The sequence below is a fragment of the Indicator indicator genome, chromosome 1 (assembly GCF_027791375.1).
Source record: "Indicator indicator isolate 239-I01 chromosome 1, UM_Iind_1.1, whole genome shotgun sequence".
Taxonomy (NCBI): domain Eukaryota; kingdom Metazoa; phylum Chordata; class Aves; order Piciformes; family Indicatoridae; genus Indicator; species Indicator indicator.
The window spans coordinates 45739446-45762328 of NC_072010.1; the positions used below are offsets into that span (position 1 = coordinate 45739446).

General features: G+C 39.0%; 1 protein-coding gene across 1 annotated transcript in view; it reads right to left on the bottom strand.

Annotated features, from left to right (window-relative positions):
- TBC1D4 (TBC1 domain family member 4) overlaps window positions 1-22883 on the bottom strand; it is a 105493-nt gene that overhangs the window by 12931 nt on the left and 69679 nt on the right. The window contains exons 5-14 of the mRNA XM_054400202.1: window positions 22458-22590; window positions 19986-20077; window positions 19079-19189; window positions 18311-18430; window positions 14636-14710; window positions 13405-13631; window positions 11557-11703; window positions 4251-4411; window positions 3142-3351; window positions 2923-2925 (exon numbers count right to left, since the gene is read on the bottom strand). Of these exons, the coding sequence (XP_054256177.1) occupies window positions 2923-2925; window positions 3142-3351; window positions 4251-4411; window positions 11557-11703; window positions 13405-13631; window positions 14636-14710; window positions 18311-18430; window positions 19079-19189; window positions 19986-20077; window positions 22458-22590 (1279 nt within the window). The remainder of the gene's footprint in view (window positions 1-2922; window positions 2926-3141; window positions 3352-4250; window positions 4412-11556; window positions 11704-13404; window positions 13632-14635; window positions 14711-18310; window positions 18431-19078; window positions 19190-19985; window positions 20078-22457; window positions 22591-22883) is intronic.

Consider the following 22883-nt stretch of genomic DNA (forward strand, 5'->3'; position numbering starts at 1 on the left):
CTGAACTGAAGTTGGTCACACTGGTTCCAGTTTTTACATATCCCCTAAGAGAGTGATAGGAGCTCTTGGCACTGCTGCCTGGCATCATCATGCCGACTAGCAGTAAACAGAATGACTCGACATGAACCACATCCAGAAAGGCACATCTCTGCTCAACCAAAGAACTCATGTTGCTGTAAACTTGAAAGGTTTGCTGCACAGGACTACAGAGCACAAAGTATTTATTCCAGGGGAGTCACTGTTTCTGAAATAAAACTATTGTTATTCTGGAATTTCATGAAAGAGCAGCTTTCATTTCCATTACTGAGAAACTGTGGTTATTTTATGATACATAATATGCATGCAGAGAAATACTCCAATTCCTCATATACCTCATGTGAAAAAATGAAATCAAAACCTGAATGTGTCTTAATTTAAAGAGATAGGTTTAATTATAATTGGACTGAAGTGTACATTTCACAACATTACCTCTAAAACTGCAATGGAATTTATCTCAAATTTGTCTCGATCTGCATACATTACTTGCTCCTTGCAGAAGCCTCCTTCCTCTTACAGATGTAACCCCTGCCCCACCACCATCTCTATGTGAAAGTAAGCTCTCACTCATGTTTTTACATAACCTGCAAGAAAAGATAATCTCTTCCTTCACCTAATCATCTCACTTTGGATACAGCCAGTAAATGGATGAATCCACTGCCTAGCCCAATCCAAAAATGCAAGTGACAAATCATTTCCAAAGCTGTATGTTACACCTCTGAGGCTGTATCTGTTCCAGACTACAAGGTGTTCTGTAGAAACAACTGTTCTGCAAGCTGCAGTACACTTCCATAAAAATGGAAATGTGATCTCACCATAAGAATCTGCAGTCCAACCAGGGTAATCTTAAATTCTACCCAATTGCTGTTTGATTTCAGCTGAGGATGCTCACTCTCATAAGCAGTATGCCACAGATTCAAGACAATGATAAAATATGTCAGTGTGACAACAAACTCCAGGATTAAATGCAGAGGTTATCATTCACTAATGGTACTTTGGCTCTGCAGTTAGCTCTTGTGAAAGTCAACAAGCTTTCCTGTTGATCGTACTTGCCCTACCTTCTGTCACCCTTGTAACTATCCTTGTTAACATTTTTCCTAATCATTGCTAGACGGCCTGCAGCTTTTTGTAGTTCTTGTATTTCTAGGTCATCTGCTGGAAAAAAAAGTAGCATGTAGCTTCTCAGGAAAAAAAAAAACAGATTTGTGCAATTCACAGAACTTACCTTCTGTAAAACAAAGAATTAACAGAATTCAAGTCTCCTCGACAGCAAAAGGAATAGGAAAAGAGCTTCTATTAATACTTTGTGCATAAAAATCAACAAAACATTAACAGAAACACCACTAAAAACAACTGACAGAATCACAAAATGGTAGGGGTTGGAAGGGACCTCTAGAGTCCACAGCAATTCAAGTCTTAAACCAATCACACACAGATGAATAAATTCACAGCTAAGAACCTGTCTTCAGGTGGAAAAACGGCTGCATTTCTGTTACCACATTTCACATTTAATTCTAGGCTAGGATGTCAGTCACTGACGGAATCAGCACTTGTTTGGAATCTACCAGTTCTTCTTATGTCCTGTCCATAAAATGGCCTATGCTACAGTAGCCCACCACTAAGAAAGTTTACTTTTCACCTTTTGAAATCAAGATGATGACTTTTACCTATCCAGAGCAAGAGTTTCACTAGCAGTACTTATGAATCTGCATAGAAGAATGGAGATGTGCTTCTTGACACAAAACCCAAGACATGGGTTGGCAGATAAGTGCCAGTTTGGAGTCTCCACTGCTGACATTCCTGTTTTCACTATAAATGATTCTGCAGGCAGAACTTACTTTCTACATATCCATTACAGAATGGAAATAACTTATAACTGAGTCTTAATGACCTGAACTAACTTAACAGTTTTCAGTATCTCCAGCCACAAAGGGCAGGTAGAGGAAAAAGGTTGTCTCTCAGCAGCTCATACTGCCAGAGAGAGTAACATGAAATTAGTCACTACAGTAGATGTCCAGCTTCCCCACCCCACATCAGTAGACTGTTTGCTAAAACAATAAATTAAGATTTTGGCTGAAGTTAAAACAGTCTTTGTAGATGTTCCCTATTAATCTAGGAGTTTCCTTAGAAGTGTGTGTCAACAGAGAGAATACACAGAGAAACATGCTACATGCTTAGGAAATACATTCAAGGATGTATGCTTCTAGGTACATGGAGAGATTTTTGTCCTGCTGTTTTTCTATCCTCTGCCTTCTCAATAAGCACCACTAAAGAAGGAAAAAAAGATAACTGACCTTAACAAGATCATTATGTTTTAAGACTCAGACTACCACATAATGAGGTTATACATCATACAGTAGAAGATGAAGGCAGTAATTGCAGAGGACATTTAAGATTTTTAACTTGCACTATTTTAATGAAGAACTTCTATATGCTTAGGATAGACACTGCACCCTATCTTTTATTTGTCTGAGTCCTGACTAGTCATAATAAAATATCCTAGCCAGAAACTCAGGCAGCTAACAACTCAGATGGGTCAACTTCAGATCCCCCAGCAACAGCACAGAATTCTCAGTGTACAGTGCTCATCTTCTGATAAAAGAACTTTCTGACATACCTCAAAGAGCCAGTTGCTCAAAAATCACATTTGGATTCAAATATTTATAAATGACCACTGTGATGTGGTTAATGAAGAACAGAAAGACTGGACAGAAATGTCATGTGCTGCAACTGAAACGAGATATAAAGGGTAAGATTTATCATACCTAAGTGTTCACACAGCATTTGTTCTCCTCTCTCTATATTAGAATTCTTAGACTTAGTCAGCTGGAACATAGACTGCAGCAACCTTTGCTTAACATCCTCTAAAAAACGAAAAGTTACCACCTTCTTCTTTAACTAAGGTGATGCATTAAAAGCTGGCAAGTAGACAGAGAATCTGGTAGATTGTGAGATGGGACTGGGCAAATTCATTCTTTTCAAGCACTGTTAACAAAATTTTAGAGAACAATATGCCTTGTTGAGGTGCCCAACGCCAGTTGAGTTTTCAGCTTCAGGCAGCAAAATTTGTAACAAGTTTTTAAGGGTATTTGCTACATAGCTAACCTTCCAGCTTCTGGTTTTCTTTCTCCATTCGAAGCAAAAGAATTTGTTGATGGATGGCTTTTCTCCACAGACTTTGTAGTTCTTCTGAGTTTTTCCTCTCTCCAGTTTTATCTGGACCATCTTCATTTTGCAGTACTAGAGCAAGAGGGTCCTCCTCCAGGGGTGGAGCAAGAGGGGATAATGGTAATAATTCACTTCCATCATGATCATCTGCAAAGAATCAGAAAGCTATTACAGGAAACTTAAATTGTTTGATGCATCACAAAATTTAAGTCATAGCAAAACCAAAAATGTCTTCCACATTCAGCAGTGAGGTGCTGACTCCAAACACACAGAAAATGCAGTTCAACAGTAGAGAATTGTTTTCATTTAAATGAAATCAAGTCATATTTAAATGAAACAAAGCTAAATAAAGGGTTACCCAGTATTTCAACCCTTTCCCCTGCTATCTTCTAATATAGTTACAAAGAGGAATGTATGCATAAGGTCTCCTTTACAGCTGAACTTATTCACTGCTGTGATTTACCAAAGGCTCTGTACTAAAAGCAACTTTTCCCATCTGCTAAGCTGCATTACAGACAGTGATACAGCATTTTATGGAAACTAAATGCAGAGTTTGTAATTTACCTACACTTGTGAATTCTGCCCACAGGATTTTATCAACATATCAGGATTTCAGCTATTTCAGAGGTTTCTACCTTAAATGACCTAAAACTATAAGAAATATTGACACATACAACCAGGTGCTATGCGCAGTACCATTTTCTGCAAACACTGCTATTATGGAAACAGGCTAGGGTAAAAATTTGCTAACCATTAAAGAGGTTATCTTTGTCAGCAAAAGGCACTTCTTCATCTCCTTGCTACCAGTGCAGCCATGGCAGATTGCAGTTCATTTGATTTTGATGACAGAATCCTCTGTTCAAAGCAAAGACCTAAAGCCATCTAAGCACAACTCTTTCTAGTGAGGTTCTAGCAAGAATATTGTGTCCAGCTGATGATCCCCTTCTCCCTTTCGCATTTTCACATATTGCATATTTGTAGTTCACTATAGCAATAACTCTTCAGTAAAATCTGCTTGTTTATTTTCTTTAGAAGCACAGACAGACCTGGATGCTGCATCTTGGCAGGAGATTTATTCATAGGTGAAGCTACCTGCAGGAATATTCTCCGCCGCCAGGATATGCGGCGAGGTGTGAGCGTGGCCCCCACAGCATTTAGAGATTCACTGCTGCAGATGGTTGATGTTCTTTTCTTTCCCTCCCCATCACTGAAGGAAAGAAAAAGCACATGGAGTGATCAAAGTTAGTTATCTTTGGAGGGGAAATAAAATAATAAAAAAAAATCTTTATTAAATCTGTCTAACATACGACCAAACCTGCAGGAGCATTTGCTGGGAAGTTTCAGAAGGCAAAGCATGCTGTGTGAGCTTCTCCTTGAATACAGAGGTGCCCAATTGTTTCCTTGTACCAAAGCACTGTGAAGTCTGCACCATATGCCACCAGGAAGAATTCACAGCATTCACACAGTGCTCAGATGGAAGCTCAGAATAAAAGCTAAACTCTCTTGAGGAGCTAAAAGAAAAATATAGTAACATTTCACCTCTAAACCAGAGAGTCATAGATTTTGGGTTGCCATACATTAGTCTTAAAGGGCTGATAATGATGCAATACCCTTAAAAGCACAGATGTTGCTTTAGCAGAGCATAATGCTCCACTTAGTGCCATCTTAAATGGAACAGTGAGCTCACAGGTGAATGTTGGAGGCAACATTCTGGCCTTCTCATGCAGCCTCTTTCCTGTGCTTCAGCAAGTGGATACTTCACTTGCACAAATGGGGACAAATGTTCTCATGTTTCATTGGCATCTTCAGCTGAGCCTTCGCAAACTCCTACCACAAAGACTGGAAAGGAGCTTACCTCCTCCCTCAGTTGCCAAGTACAAATACATTTACACAGTAATTTTAACAGTACCTTATGTTGCTAGAAGAGGCAAGGAGAAGATAGAGGGAAGCTTTACTGGGAGGTCATTTTAAGAGGACACTGAACTTACCTCCCTACTGACCACTGCCAGAGGAAAGTACATTTATAAGTACTTGAGTGAAATATTTCTGCACTTCGCACTCATGGTAGTAACATAGGTGCAATAGTAATGGGTACATTGATTGGCTGCCACAAACCCTTCCACCATGCCATGTCAAGAGTGTGACACACAACTACAGGCTTCTTGGGAAGACAGCATCAAACACAAAGAGCTGCATCTACAGCTTCATCACATGGAAAAATGTTATATCAGCACAGCATCCTGTGAGTAATTTCCATGCTTCAGCCCAAGTCCTCAAAAAGAGTGAGATGAAAGGCAAGCCCAGCATGTTAAGTGTTCACAATGTTTTCTGGGGTTAAGTCAGTTGCAGATGATAACATTTTGCCAGCTGCAGGCCATCTCCCCACATTTGGCTTGCATAAAAGGAGAGATCTGCAAGAGAGATCTTCATGGAGGCTACATGTTTTAGCTACACCAATCTATCAGCTACACCATCTCAATCAGCATTTTTCCTATCAAATGATTTGTGCTGAACGATAACCCACCAAGCTAGAACCGGCCTTTTTGGTGACCAAAACTGTCCCTAAGCTAATGATCTTCAACAACTCTGTGGCATCTGTAAGCCACAGTGAGTACAATTTGATTCACTACCATACACAGACATCAGCCCCTACTACCATATCCTGACAGAGAAAGAATCACGTCTTCAAGTTCACTTACCCAGTATTAGGCACTACCCCACTCTCATCTAAGAATAGTGCCATAGGTTGGGAGCCCTGAGTGTTACCAGTCTAAATTATTCTCTACTCCTAATTTAACCTCTAGAGTGCCTCAGTTCCCTATGCATCATACTATCAGGAGGTGGTCTCAGGATACCCACACCTGGCACTGTCTGAAACACCAACAGAAAACTCTGTGACAATCTTTTTGGGCTATCTGTCCCAGGTCTTTGGTGATGGGGATCACTGCTTGTGCTACCTAAATATGGACTACAAAACTAATCTGAAATTTAGAGGTGCTCTTTTCCAAAGGTATTTAAATTCAACAACTCTTCAAAAAAAAGATATTGAGTTTGAATATATTAATCATTATATAACCTGTGTTCCTATAAAAAACTGAAACGAAACTACTTCTCACTATTTCAGGTCTTACATACCACATGGCAGAACATGTAAAAAGGATTAATTCCAGGGCTTACTAAACAGAAGCTACATAACAAGGGAATGAAAACTTCCTTTCTACTGGAATGTGTAAACACCTATATTTAGCTAGCCAAACATGCAGACAGTCCTAGGAATAATGTTCAACTTACAGTAGGGTATGAAACAAGGCTGCTTATGTATTTGAGTCACAGAGTTTACAGTGGAACAGATTAGATTTGCAGAGGATGGATGAAGGTGCACACCTTGCCATATTCAATGAAAGGTAAGGGCACTTGTGAAAACATTAAGATCTAGGAAAGAAAGAAAAGAAAATTTCCTCATGTCAAGACAGACAGCCAAAACCTAGCTTAACACCAGAACTGAAGGTGTGAAACAATACCCTAATAGAGTGAAAAAAGCAGGAAGCAGTCAGAGTAAAATGGTAGTGTCTCCTGTCCTGTGATGAAATGATTCAGAAAGTTGGTGCAAAAAACAGATGAGTTAACTGTTACACATTCCCCACCTTCGAACAGGAGTTGTGCAATACTTAGCCCACAGACTTTATCATCTCTTGTACCTAAATTTAACTGCCATGCTTTACTCTTGGCCATATTTGAAAGATTCCTTCAGGTTTTAAGGTAGCTATGGATTTTAACACCCAGGCAGTTAGGTGCTTTGCTCAGACAGGTTACCAACACCTCATAAAGTTCCTCCAAACAGGGTGGGGCTACAGAAAAAAAGTGTATTGATCATTAGTTATCAACTCCCTGCAAAATTAAGAGGTTTATTAACGTGAGCAGAGAGACCATGAGAAAATGCAACTCCAAACAACAACAGTAACTTAAATGGAGTTTACTACTTGAAAGCACAGCAGAGTTTTCAAAACCTCCCAACCTTGGGAAATAAGAGACTTTCATGACTTTCCTGTCAGGGCACTGATAATGAACCTAAAATACTCATGAGAAAAACTCTTAAGAATTCTTAAGAAAAGACTCTGTTCTGACAACACACACGCTTACACATCTACATGGGAAACAAGCTGCCAAGTCAACTACCAGAAATAGTCCAATTATTAATTTCAATTTTTAACTATGTTTTCCACTTTAAGAAAAATTTGCTACCTCAAACTCATGAAATCTGGAACTAAACTATGGATTGTAGAACCTAGACACTGGGGCAAAGCAGAAGATGAATATTTCTTTGGTTATACAATGACATAGCCATCAAGAAGAAAAAAACGCAACTGCTTTCTACAAGTTCCTGTCCTGCTGCAACCTACTAACAACTGAGCAAAAAAATTAAATGCATCATTACACTGAAAATTAAGAGATGGCCATATATAAAATCATAACAAACTACACATTTAAGATTTGCAAAGCAGGACATGACTGCAAGAATGGATTACTTTTTTTTCCTTTGCTTTATTTCAGAAAATAACGACTAGATTATGGTACAGCTTCCACATCAGAATATTTCAACTTGGTAAAACAGACATATGAAAGGGCAAAGCCAAATAATCCAATAGAGGAATTCCACGAATTAAAGTTTTTTCGTTTGTTTTACTTCCTGTTTTCAGAACTTAATTTACCTGCCACACAGCTTGGAAAATTATAACAGCGTAATATTTAAGCCTCACAGCTCAGTTTGAAGAATAATGGCTACTCAGCCTATGGTCCTTTCCCAACACAGAAACCAGAAGGCATTCATCAGCTTGTATGCATTAAAAAGTGAAAACCTATTAAATTCAATATAATGCTTCAAATATTTCAGCCTGTACTTTCATCCTTAATCCTTTAGAAGCAATAATCCAAGTACTCAAGAGTACAGAATATTGTTCATTGAAACTTTGTATCTCAGATAACTCACCAAAACATCATCCCATTCACTATTCTGTTCACAAACAGTGAACTGTTTCTGTTCACACTATTCACAAACACTATAGTGTATAGTATGAAGACAAAGCAGCTAGCTTTGGAGAAAAAAATAAACAAAGAAAAAAGGAAAGAAAGTGAATAAAAAGATTATTACTTGGTTTCAATTACTTAAATCCTTGCCAAACTGTTCTTGAAAATGTTTCCAAAGACTGATATTCAAATCCCCAAAGCCACCCCCCATTTCTTGTGAACTCTTTACACAACATTTACCTGAATTATTTCGCTCGAGTCCATGCAAGCCAACTGACCTGAGAATAAATACTCTTGCTGCTCATGCCAAGGTTTGAATTTTTCCACAGTTCACTTTGATTTCAATTTCTTCTCTTGATTGCTCTAAGTAGCAATTGAATCAACTTGACCTCTTTGCAATTTGGAGGCTGAGATGGTACAAAATCCCCCAGATCAAGTACAGAAAGTCAGCTAATATTTCGACTCCCAGGACATAAACTGGCAGAAGTGTATATGTAATCCTAATACATGAAGTATTCTTCTCCTCTGGGAGGAAGAAAAACTATTTCTGATCAGTTTACACCTTTCTATTGGCTTTCACTCATGTCTCATATTTTTATGCTGAATAATTACTTTCTGCTATTTCCTTTAAGGAACAATCACAAGTATTTTACTTTCTTCATAAAAATTTAAGCTCTTTTTAAAAAGCAATCTGTTCAAATTCAAGTGGCAACAAATCAGCTTAAATTATATTTGTGTAGCAATGCAATTAACAGAGATGTTGTGAGCTAGTCAAACCTATGTTGAAGGTTGCCCCATTGTTAAAAGTGCTGCTTTTATTTTTCTATTAAAAACTCAGATTCTCCAATAGCCTAGCTTTAAGGAGTAGCTGTTGAATAAAAGCCAGACATTACAGAAATTAGAGAAATGAAAGTTTAGAAACAGATCATGCTCTCAAATTCCTCTGTGTTGGAAGGACTTTTTATTTGGTTTTATTTGTGTTTTTTTGTTTTGTTTTTAATTCTTTTATGTGCTTTGCTTCAATATTAAGTGCTGCACAACACTCTTGTGAAAAGTCAAGATTATGCAGACCAATTCCAGCCTAACCTACACTCACATGAGAGTGCTAAATAAACCTGACATTGAGCCTACTGGGATAGAAGATGGTTCTCTTTGTGAAAAATAGTCAAAGGAAAACAAACAAGCCAAACAAACAATAAACCAACCCACAAGAAAAAGTACACCATAAAAATTTTGAACTTCCTCTCATTCCCAAACCTGACAGCACAAGACACATTTACAAGTTAAATCAGGGAAAGTTTAAAAAGATAGAGCCACCATCAGTCACTCAATATTTTTCATTCACCATTAGCCAGTTCAAGCGACAGTTGGATGACCCCAATCACTCTTACCACATCAGTATTATTCATTCATTACTTCTTTCTGACTGTATTTGTTGTATTAATTTCATGAACCCAACTACACGTCAACATTTCACCCTTGCTACTGCAATTTCATTACTGTGACGGTTCAGGCTCAGTTGCTCCCAGCAAGATCTATACCTAATAAGACCCCAATTTCACAAGAGTTTTCACACCAATTCAAGTTGAAACAGTAACAGAAACCTGTATTAGAAATAGGACAGGCTTTTTGGAATTATTCCTCGTTTTAAGATTTCCACATCTTACAGTTTAAACTCTGTTATAATGAAACATAGTATCTTCACTAGCACACATAATCAACTCCAGAACCAGTAATATCTCAAGAACTTCATCTTGGAATTAGCTGATATTGAAGTACAGTTGTAATGACACTCAATAACTGGATTGCCCAGATCCAGAAAGTTAGGTTTAATGAAATCCAGATGCCTATACGAACTGACCTGGGCATTTATTCAGTTTGGAGCAAGTCTGCTAACCAAAGTCAACACAGAAACAGAACCCAAATAAGAGGTAGTCTTTAAGAGACAGGTTTGGTTGGTTGGTTGGGTTTTTTTGACAGTTCTGGTATGCACTTAGCAGTTTCTTTAATTTCAACTTTAATAATTCACCTGCTACTTAGCCTAATATTCCTTCAGCGTAGTAGGGAACAGAATATCTAGACATTACTTACATAGTAACTTTTATTGGACATAAAGTTTAGAACAAGCAGTATCAAAAGCCTGCTTGTATGCTGAACACCATGTCAATCCCCTCTCTCAAATTTCAAAAACATGAAAACATACACTGCTTATTCCTCTTTCATTTGTGCTTGAATAAAAAGGTGGTGGCACCTTAAAGTGAATTCCTCTTCAATCTGCTTTTGAATGGAGATGAAAATGAATCCTTGTGTAATGAAACTGCACTCCACAAGATGAAAATATTTCTCTAATCACCCTAAAAACTTCCACACCTATCTTATACAACTGAAATCCCCATGTATTAAGAGTCCTAACACATCCCGAATGCACATCTCATCAACACTTGATTTTGGTAAAAATGTAATCTATTATTATTTTTACAGTGCACAACTGTCACAAAAGCACCTTCTACAACTCCCCCGTTGTCAGTTAGGGGAGGGCCACACTCAGAGATGAAGAGTACCAGAAACATAAGTAAGGTTCACTGAACAAGGACAGGCTGATGAAGGAAAAAGCTGTCACTGACAGAAGAAACTGGTGAAAAAAAAAGCCAGCATCATGGAGTTCAAAACTATAGCTCCACTTTATTCACTACAGGTCTACTTCAGAAAAATTACTCACACACAGCTTCCTCAAGCACCTTTCTGAAGGAGAGTCTATGCTGGAAGAGAAGTGTGACTTCCAGTTCAATATTCAGTCTTTCATACTGATGGCAGAAAGCCCTTCTCCACTCCAATTGGAAGTTATGTCCTGATTCTCTTTAAGCATCTCACAGCTACCATCATCCAGCTAACTTGGCATTTGCCCTTCCTCATGCACAAGCATCCCATATTAGTACTGCACACTCTTCACTTTGTTGTTATTTTCACATGCAATGACCACAGCAACACATGCTGGTTTGCATTCAGCACAGAAAGCATTAAATTGGTGTGATGCTCCCACAAACAATTGCATTTGAAGTGATAAACCAATGCAGCAGATTTGCAACACTGCAATAGAAATAGCTCATAGCTACTAGATGCCAGCAGACAAGGCTCTAATTTTAACAGGCTTTTTTTTTTTTTCTGCCAAAAACCCTGTTCACCCATTTGCATCAAGGACTTAGGAATCCTGTTAGAAATGCAGGAGCTCACGGCAGCATGGAAGAGATCCCATATGCTGCATTGCATTGGGAATCCTGTTGTTAAGCTGGTGGCAGTGAAGAACTAGGCAGGAGACAATGCTCTCACCTTTTTGAAAGGTCACTTTCTGAGTGCTGGAGCAACTTTCCTGAGCCCTGGTAAAAGCTTTTCAGGAAAGAAGGGGCAGAGACAGAGGAGGGGAGACCAGATGATGCAGATTGACTCTCATTGAGAGCGCGCCGAACCGCAATAGGACTGTGCAGGCAACAAGAGAACATAGCAGATGGGTCAGCATGGATTTGGTTACAACAAAACATCCAAGTGTTTCATCTTGTCTTATAGTTACTTTGTTTCCCAGAAGACAAAATGTACCACGCACACTAGTGGGCAGTTTCCCTAATGACAGTGACTTTGCTGTTATAGTTGATTTCTTTTAAAATACATTTCAGTAAAATTGCAGAAAATTGCAGACCACCTTATTTATTTAGCCTTACTTATTCTAAAAGCAAATTTATGAAAAGAATCTCTGAAACACTGAGAAAATATTCTTAGAAAGCTGCTTCAAATGAACCACCTTGTTTCTCCCATTCAATATTCTCTTGCTTTTGCAAATAACATGTGCTGCTATAATACATTAGAAAGCAGAGTATTTATATCTTGGCTAAATTCTTGTGAAGTGTTTAAATCAGGAAAGGTAGTCCTACTACACAGCTAAAACACAGGTAATAGTAACAAGCATTAAGGACATAAAAATTAATTCAGTTTCTTTTACTTTGTATTTTTTATTAATCCTCAATAGAAAAGGACAAAAGGAAAAATCCGAGCCTAACACCAAGTTGTTACAAAGTGTTTTGACTGAAAATCTGCTGATGAAGCCACTTAATCAGCAATTTCTTAATAGTTATTACAAAGAAGTGAAGTCAGCAAGTGCTTCGGTTCAAACTGTCAGGGTTTCCTGTCTACATACAGCATGGTCAGTGGAAAAAAAACAAATCAAAACAAAACAAAACTAAAGTTTATCTTAGTAAAACCCACATTGTTTATCTCTTCAGAAACATGTAACTGAGGTAGTCCAAGGCTAGTTTCTTGCCCTTCACTCCCTTTTAATCTCTTGAACAGAATAATTCACACTGATATTTTAATCTAGGCATCAAACAGGTGAGAAATTATTATTTAAAGCCATTTTTAGGAGTCCACAAAAAGAATAATTGCAGCCCAGCACTGAAAGAGATGAGTAGTTTGGAGAAAGTGCTCCCCCAATAGAAAAAATTCTGCTTGTGTGGGGTGGATTCTTGTAAATGTTTTGGAGCTTACTTGGTCATGGACTTCAGGTAGTGAGGATGGAGGCAGAGAAAGTACGACCAGAGGCCCACAATGAATAGTGAGGACCTCTTCTGACTGAGTGAAGGAACTCCTGAAGGATCAGTGTTCCACTTCTTAATAGCTGGAGAGTCTCCAAAGAGGAAGGGGAAAGACACTACAGAGAAAGGGAAATCGTATGCCTCATAGTTCAGTTTTAATTATGGACATGTTCTCCAGGAGCTTTAGCGAACACAGTGACAGATACTTGAAGCTGTCAGTGCCTTTTTCATCCTGGCATAAAATCATCAGGTTACCTATCTGCACTGAAGAGTGGTGAAGACCTCCAAAGTGCCTAACTATCACCACTGCTAAAAAGTCTCAGCTCAGAGCTGACAAATAACAGATTGATGCCAGTATCCAACCTGATGATCAATTTGCTGGACTGATGTTTCCTCTGAATGACTAATTCAGGGATTAGTAGAGTTTCAGCAAAGCACCAAACAATTCAGAGGCAGAGAAGACAGGCTGAAAATAACTAACTAAATAAATAAATTCTGGAGCAGTGCAGAGACAGCTTCCATAAGAAAGAACATGGGTGAGGCTCGTGTACTGAAACTGCAGGGTACAGCAGGCATGGGGCACAGCATGACTCACCTTGTCGCCTCAACGGAGTTCTGCCGCAGCAGCGGGGACCGGACACTCTGGGACCTCCCGTTCTGGAAGGTTATCCTCCGCCTGGCGCTGGAGGGGGGGTGGCTGAAGGTGTGCGCACGCCTCCTGAACTGGGGGGAGTCTGAGTCTTCCTCGGGAAACGGCTGCCAGGCTGAGGACACAGGGGATGCCGGAGGAGTAGCTGGTGGGGAATCACCTGGCGAAGCGTCCTGAAAGGAAGTGCTGGTGGAGTGAGGCCTGCTGCTCTGCGCCCCGCAGGAGCTCTCATCTAACCCTATCGGCCATGCGCCACATCGGGGCACCGCAGCCTCTCCCGCTTCTTGGTCATGGCCTATTGTATGCTAATTATCACCAAACCCAGACATCCTTTGATAACTTAATCCAAACTAGCAAGCATCCTTCTTAAAAAAAAAAGAGGAGAGAGGAATAAAAATACACATACACGACACAAACAACATACTAATTACTCTAGGCATCCTCTCACAGGGATCGGCATTCCAGCTACCGGACTTCTGGCTCTTTCAGGAAAACATAGGAATTGAAAAGACTAGGGAAACTGCTGTTAGCCAGTTTCCTCGACATATCACGAGCATACTTCCTGTACCGTCACAGTGATATCCTGGAAGAGAGACTGTTATTCCACAGCCAGTTTACGAGTAACTGTAGCAGGAAAACCCTAACAGAATCTTCACCTCCTGGGAAAACCAGCAACTAATCGTCACAAGAGGTAAAACATTAAAAACAGGAAATAAAAAGAAAGTGAACAGAGTTCCGCCCACTCACCCCCATACAGCATCCCCAACAGCAGGTTTCGGGTTAAAAAAAAAAATAATCTTACTTCCCTAAAGCAACTATTACTTACAGAAAGGAATCTTCACCTTCAGAGCATTTCCTTTTGCTGAGATATGACCTTTTAAAATTGCTTCGGTGAAACAAGGCAGAAGCCGCCCAGAAATTCCCTGCTTTAGTAAAAGCAAGGGAAGTGTAGAAAAAAAGAACTGGCAATCAAACAACAGATAAAAGCTGAAGCTTCAAGTCAGCATATATGTCAGCTTTCTTACATACTCTGCCTCCCAGTGGAAACTCTTACTTAAGTTTTGCAAATTGACGTGCTTTCTGCTACTTCCTTCAAATCAAAGCAGTGTGCCACATATACGCTTCATTAACATCCGTGCATGAAAATGTGCCAGTTCTAACTAAGCTCCTTACATACTTTGTCAAAAGCAAGGTTGTTGCAGCGCTCAAAGCTGTCCATGCTTCCCAGGCGCCCTCGCATTCTGTTGGCTCCCTGCAAGAAAAAAAAGGCAAGCAATCTGTTTTTTTTCCTCTTTTTTCTGAAGGTTAAGCAAATATGGCAACAGCTGTGCAGGTGCACATAGGACAGTTCAGGCACGTGACATGTTTGACATAGACCACAGATCATGGGAGCAAGCAGCGGAATTTACAAGCAGTGGCACCTTTAGCTGGCAAATCTGTACCTTTTACCTCCTTGCTCCCAGGAGTTTTAAACCTGCCACTCCGTTGTCTGAAGCAACTGAGTATTTCGTGATCTATTTGAGGCAAACCAGCTGAGCTGGCTTAAACTGCTACGTTCAAAAAGCTCCAGACTTAAGTACTGTGGATGCATTGCAGCTAATGCATGAACCTGACAAACTACAATCTCAGAGAGTCTATTCCATATCTAGACATTTCATAAAAATTAAGTCTACCTGGGCAAAAATAGTGGAACTGCTAAAACTGGGAAAAAACGTTCTCCAGCTGCAACAGCCAAAAAGCACCAAATACAAACAAGACTTTTCAATTATAATGCAGACAACCCTGAAGTAAATTTGCATTATCAGATCTTTGCAAAACTTGTTAACAATTGTTGATCTTTTTAATAGTCATCTGGTTTCATAGGAAAAGGCAATGCAGCCACAACACTGTTGCTTCCCCTCCATTTCTAACTTTCAACTCCCATGAAACATTGGTGATGCATGCTGTTGGACATTTCCCATGGCTGAAACTGCTTTCAGTACCTAGAGGCAAGGTCTAGGTTTTAGGAAAACTATAGATAGAGATCCTCTTGGTACGCTTGCAACTCCAAGGGAAGTTTTGTCAACATCAGCAATACTTATTTAGCCTACTTTTTTCCTAGTAAGGTTTATTTTCAAAACTGAAAGTGTCCTTTAAGTACTTTATTCCACTTATGCTCATTACCAATGAATATTCTGCCTGAAACATCTCTTCACTAACCCTCACAATAAAATGAGAACAAAGGATAACTTGGCAGTTTACTTTTGGCACTGTAAGAAGGGATTTTTGGTTCAGAAAATAAAAAACAAATAAACAACAAACAAGCAACAACAACAGAAGAGATTATTGCAGTATGGGCTGAAAAAAATCTGTTCATGAGGTCAAGCACAGGTTATATTTATTTTTCTGAGGTACCTCATTAGGAAGCCACAGCCTGTTCTGACAAAAATAAGATCAGTCCAGAAAAACAAACAAGTGAAAGAGTGGCATTCCTCTGGGACCACATGAAGCCAGAGCACAGAACCCAGCACGTTTTCCTACAGTGAGCAGCAAGTAACTACTCCTTCAAGTAGCTAAAAGTATCACTTGATGCTATTTATCTAGTTAAGAAGCCATCCACTTACAGTGTTCCTAGATATCTAATTACTACATATTTATTCCTAATTTTGCTCAGATTGAGGCTGCATAAGTCGCTCCCCCATACACACTGACAGTTTTATTTAAATCTTTGTATTTACAGAAAAAAATAAATAAATGCTGAATGACAACTTAAAAACCCCCACAAACATGAAGTTCTTTCCTGGTCTCTTTATTTCTAAATGTACTTTAGAAGAAAGATGACAAGTTGTGCATAATTGATATCCCATTACATCAATACCATGTGATTCACAGCTGACTTAAGGAGGGAAAAACCCACTACCACAATAGGTATTTGGTGCCTAAACACCTTTAGGACTTAGCCATGATGCATTAGGCTTGTTGTAATAGACCAGTGAAGAATAAGACCTATTGAAACATTCACTGTGTAACACATGTAAGCATGTAACAAATGCATAGAGATACTTGTCATATACAATAATTAGTGGTTGAGCAAGTGGTTGTAAATTATTTTTGTCAGCCTTTCATTGTGTAACCTTTAAATGGTCTACAAGGACCAAACCTGTTTGTACCATGGTTCACTGCAACATACTGCTGTTCCTGACCTACTGCAGCTTCAAGTTAAAGATGAGACATCCTTTCTAATAGCAGCAAATCTGCTTCATAAATAGCAAACTTAAAATGGCTCTAATCCAGACTCGGTTGCACACATCTCTTGAGCTCAATCATAGATTGTGTAGATCCTTGTACTGTAACAGGCAGCACGTCACAGCAGCTCTGGTAAGAAGGAACACACTACATATGTACATGCAGACATATATACACGCACACACACATATATATAAACCAACAATACATAAGCAATGTCCCTATTTCCCTTCAGAGATTCAACTTAAGCAGTGCCTTTCTTCTAAGTGATTTTTCCTTAACATGATCAGAGTGCTAGTGTCCATATATGGTAAAGCTGCTTTACTGGATTATTCCCGGTGATGTATGCCTGTTCCACAACCACTGCAGGGTTAGTGACCCACAGTCAGAGCTAGATCACGTTCCGGTCACATGTCCTTTAGATGTGGAAAAGAAATCAGACTCAGCACAAGCATGACTGTAGCTGTCACCATTTGATGATATTCCAGACTGCTGAAACTATCCAGATCTGTCATCACTCTGTTTTGCTCTCTCTTTCTTCCCCTCCCCCCATCCCCTGCCCCAGACCAAGTCTCTAGTGTTTAAAACAGCACAGGCCAGATCTGACAGGAGAGTGTTAATGCTAGCTTCAGTCCTCGATCAGATTCACACCTAACCTTAAGTCCAAGGATTCTCCCTGGCAAATAAAACTTTGCCTTCTTTATAGGGAACATCTGTGTCATCCTACATTTATAGGTTAATTTATGACATGTCCACATAAGCTGTGGGACAAGTGCAGCTTTGGCTTTGATTTAGCATGGTATTTTTTAAAATTACTAGCAGAAGGAACTTAATTTCATTGCTCCAAATTATATTCAGATCTTGATATCCAGCATTCACAGCTCATCATACTTTCTCCATAACATACTGGATCCCAGGCCTTCTTCAGATACTCATCTATATGCCTCTTCACTGCTTTCAGGACTCTCCCTACTGAGCAAGGGGCGCTAAACAAAACTTGCAATTCAGATTTCTTCTTTAAAAGGCTCTTTAAATATAAGAGGTGCCCACTAATTATCTGCAATTCCACAGCATATCTGGCTAGCAACACTGAAGTGAAGAACAACTCACTTTCTAAATCAATTGCTTTTTTTCCCCTGCAAAATGACAACTTCATTACTGCTTTCTGAAGATTCTTAGCAACCACCGTGTGCAACTTTAGCTGTAAGAGCTAAGGCATTACTTTTTGGAGCATAAAGACTTCCAGTTTATGCAGGCACACATTTTTACACTTTTGAGAAAAGACAACATGTCTCTTTATGGGGTCTTGCAACGTATCAATTAAAGATACCTTTTATTCTGAAGCAACACATCTGATAATGGTCAGCTAGCTCACTTGCCATCTAAAATGAATGCTCATTATGCAGAAAGTTGTCTTTTTTGTCCCCTCTGTATGTGTGGCCTTATCACAAAGTTTCTAGCACAGTTAAGTCACAATCAACCCAGCTGTAACCCACAGATTTCACAACAGGAATATCACTCCATTAAGTATTTATCAGACTGAGGCCAAAAACAAACAAAAAATCTGATAGGTCTTTACTGTCAAGGATATTTGAGAGAGTTGCTGACAATCAGTTGTTAATCTTACCCTTGAGAAGATATTTTCCAGAGAGCTAGTCAAGGATTTCTTGGCCTTGTTCTTCAGAATGTCAAGTTTAAACCTGCCACCACTTGTGGTACTTTCTGGAATCGCACTGTTAGAAACGGTCTGTTGAAATGAGCAAGGACACAATTCAACTTTGGCAATTCTTTTTCAAATTGCTGACATCCTAAGACTAGAGACAATCCAAGTTACATAATAAACAACATACCTTTGGCCTTTGTTATAAAAACACAACAAATAATAAAAAAAAAAAAAAAAACACAAAAAAATCTTCCCAAAATAATTAAAAAAAAAAAAAAACAACAAACCAAAATCAGAAAAAAACCCACTGTTAAAGGCATATTCCATCTCTAAAGACTATACTGTAAAATTGTATCAATTTAACAATACTGTTACCTATTTTCTTTTTTAAATTCATAGTTTAAACCAAAATCAGTGCCCTCTTAATCCCTATACCCCCTAGAAAGAACAGCCTGGGCATGAGGATCAGGAGGGAAGGAAAAGGATAGATGTAGTATTCTTAGACTGTAAGGAAATATAGACCTAAAAGTATTTGGTTGTCTTTTTACCTCTCCCTTTCTGCTTAAACTTAAAAAACCCTAAGCATGCCACTTCTTTTTCACAGTCCTCTCTTAATTACAGTACCTAGCTTCAACTATCCCTGGTAAAACCTCTCAGCAGTCCTGCTGATATTCAAGGCTGCATTTTAAGAGGGTGAGAGGAAGGAGATGAATATTGAAAAACAAAGTTTACCGATGGTGTTTCCCCAATGTGAATGTGTGTTTTCTGCTTAGTTTCACAGAGCTGGCGTAGATGTAAGATCACAAGTTCATTTTCTTCCTGGTCACTGTCAGGCTTCATTTTCTGTTAGTAATAGAAAAGAAAGTTGTCTTCTAAATCACAATTTGTTTATTTTTCCTTCCACATGTATGCATTCTTTGAAGTTAATATACTGATATGCCAGAGTGTACTACTGGTATGTCAAATTGCACTACTGCTTGTGTGTGCCTTCATATTCCTAAGTGAAGCAGACCAAAAGTTCCCGTATGCAAAATGTTACAGGCTGAGGAAATGAGGCAGCCTTACACCCACACACTTTGTTTTCTAAGGTTGTCTGCCACTGTATAACCTTACACACGGAATAAGTAACATGGAAGAGGGAACATGGAATAAGGAACCCAGGAAAACCAAACCTCCATTCCTTTCTTCAGGCAGCTTGAGAGAAGTGTGGCCTTTGGAAGCCTAAATTATTGTATGCTTCATCCATATGAATACACCTTCTACCAGAAACTTGCTTCAGAACAAGTCAAAAAGGACAACTTCGGAAAATGCAAGACACATTACTGATATCTGCATGTCTCACCTGCTGTCACCTCCCTTCCACATGGTTTTCAAGTAGGGAAATGTGTTTAGCGATTAAAGACTAAGCTCAGACAAAAAAGACCTCTGAGTACGAACACAAAGCATCTCAGCTGACTTGAGAAACATCCCTTTCTGACAGCTGCGTGTTGCACGTAAGGTTAGGATGGATGATGTTTGGTGGAAAACTAGTAAAGTCTAGATCAACTACATAAGAAAAGAAATAATCAATAGCAAAAATGCCTGGCCCAATTTATCAAGATCTTTTTCAAATTTGAAAGAAGAGCTTCTAACATATTACCTGAACACGTTCAAAAATGTCTGCTTGCTCATTATCAGTTAGTGACGACAGATGTCTCTGAATTACAAGTTTGGCTCTTGGTGGATAGAGTCCTGAGAAAAAAATAAGGAACATTTAAAGCTTTTAGATTCTCAAATGATCACTCAAAACATTTTTGGAAAAAAAAGTTAGAAGATATAAGCCTGCATTTGAGTTTATACAAATTTAAAGCAAGGCAGTTGTGTATCTGCAGTATATATGATAAAAGATACTTCAGGGTTTCCTAAATCCCACAGTTTTGCCTCCTTTCTTTAGCAGTAAAAACAAAACTAGCTGCAGCTAAGTGGATGGCTCCTTTAAAAAATGTTGTGCACCCTACCCCACTGATGCTTTCTGGCCTAGTGCCAAAAGATTACTGACAGCTGGAAGCCTGACAACTGTATGGGAAAGAAGGAAGAGGAACAGATCAGTGATACACCTGGAGAGGTACTCAATGTACAATATGCTCAGAAGTTTTCACATGGTTTTAATTGAAAAATTTGGATCCAATTCTACACAGTGAAATGGTATGGTACAGGTCATATCAGAGAACTGAAGACATTTTTGAAATCAAGAAGAGCAGAAAAGCTGTAACAATAAAGGAAAGAATTTTTAATGTTCGATAAATCACACATTTGCTCACAGAACTTGTTCCAGCAAGCTACAAAAACGTGGGGGAAAACAAAATCCCAAATCAGATGAAGATACATGATTTTTCCATCCAAGGTAGGTATCATTTACAGAAAATTCAATGAAAACAGATAAAGATTATTCCAAAGTCACAAAGCTCTTTTTTTTATGATAACTTCTAGACTCAGAAAAACCAGATAGATGGAAACTAGACAGAAAATAAAGAGACATTAAGTCTTTCAGTCACTCTGTACAAGGTTTATGAAACCCCTATTATGGTATTCAAGCTGCTTCCCTAGAAGACATTTTGATACTGGATACTTATCCCAGGCTTTGAAAATATCTGTGTTCAAGATACTTATACTGCCTTATACAGCAGCTTCTGTAACTTTCATTTGCAGAAGACTTTCCCAATTAAGCTTTTTCACTTACAAACATCTGTTTTTAAGCCCAGAAAATGATAATCACAACCTAACAGAATCTCACACCCCTAAGATTTTACACTTTGGTTTTCATCCACCAGAGGGAGATTAGTGACTTTGAATGAATGGGAGAGAACTGGTAATTACCAGCACCATCATTGCCAGACCAGAAGATGCAAAACTACTACTGCAACATGCTTGCTTTTTCTGCATACCACACTTTGCATGGAAACATGGCAGAATGACTATAAAAACAGGATCCTGATAATAGTGTTTAAATTCTGTCTTATGAGATATTCTGCATGGGATCCAGCATACCTCACTTCCAGAGAAACTACAAAGCTTCATCTATTCCTATGTGAAGCCAGGTAGTTGTCTTAACTTTCTTTATCAGATGATAATCTCCTAACTTAATCATTTATTTCCCCATAATAGAACTAGGTTTTGAAGTGTGTGAGAGAATAAACACAAAGAATCATAAAAATCATAGAATAGTCACCGAGACTAACCCCCCTGCCAAAGCAGGATCGCCTAGGGTAGGTAACACAGAAATGCATCCAGATGGGTCTTGAAAGTCTGTAGAGGAGACAATTCCACAACCTCTCTGGGCAGCTGGCTCCAGTGCTCTGTCATCCTTACAGTAAAGAAGCTTTTCCTCACGTTGAAATGGAACTTTCTGTGTTCTACTTTGTATCCATTGTCCCTTGTTCTATCACAGGACACCACTGAAAAGAGACTAGTACCTTCTTCTTGACACCCACCCTTCAGATACTTATAAACAGTAGTATGTTCCCCTCTCAGTTTTCTCTTATCTAGAATAAACAGCCCCAGGTCTCTCAGCCTTTCCTTTTAAGACAAGTGTTTCAGTCCCTTAATCATCTTCGTAGCCCTCAGTTGGATACTCTAGTATATCCCTGTCCCTCTTGAACTGGGGATCCCAGAACTGGACACAACACCCCAGATGTGGTCTCACCAGGGCAGAGCAGAGCGGGAGAAGAACCTCCTTTGACCCACAAAGAAGGGAAAAATAACCCCACACATAAAAGAATGAAGAACAAAGACAGACCCTTTTTGAGCGTGACTGTCTTTTTAGGACCCATTTTGAAGGCATGCATGAAACAACAACTGGAAGAGGAACTGGTAGGGTTTTATGCTCTGCTTAAGAAAGGTATGACAATGGAAGATTATGTATTTATAACTGCAGCTATACTATATTCAGTGACAATATCGTTACTGCTATCACCTCCACTTGATTAGAGTGCAAAGTGATGGTATGAACTGTGTACTGGGATACTTTCTCCTCAGTTCTTGCGTTGTTTCAGTTGCAAGTGCATGGCTAACACACATAAAATTCTTCTAGAATAATCAGAAAATGCAAAGAGAAAATAAACTCAGGTGCTACCTTCAATTCTTTCACAAAGTTTGTGCAATGAATGCATTGGGCAGGCCTCACACAGTTTAATCTGCGTCTTGGCATTTTGCAGAGCTGCAGCAGTGCTAAAGGCTTGTTTTAGGGTGAGCATTACCTCATCAACCTATAGGGGAAAGACGAAAAAACAGTATATAAACAAAAATGCATGCCACATACACCAAATTATACTCATAAATCACATCATAGACTGGTGCTTTATAATCAAACCCCCACTGTTTGCTATCTTCTAAATAGATCAAGGTTGTATTCCCAGCTTTCTGCCCTTTGTGTGCATCATCTTCAAGTTCAGCCAGACAGCATAATTTTGAGTATCTAACTGCAGCTACTTAAGCTTACTGGGCAGGCTGCCACTGTTTTAAGCAGCAGCAAGGGGGAATTGTTGGCTTGAATATATGC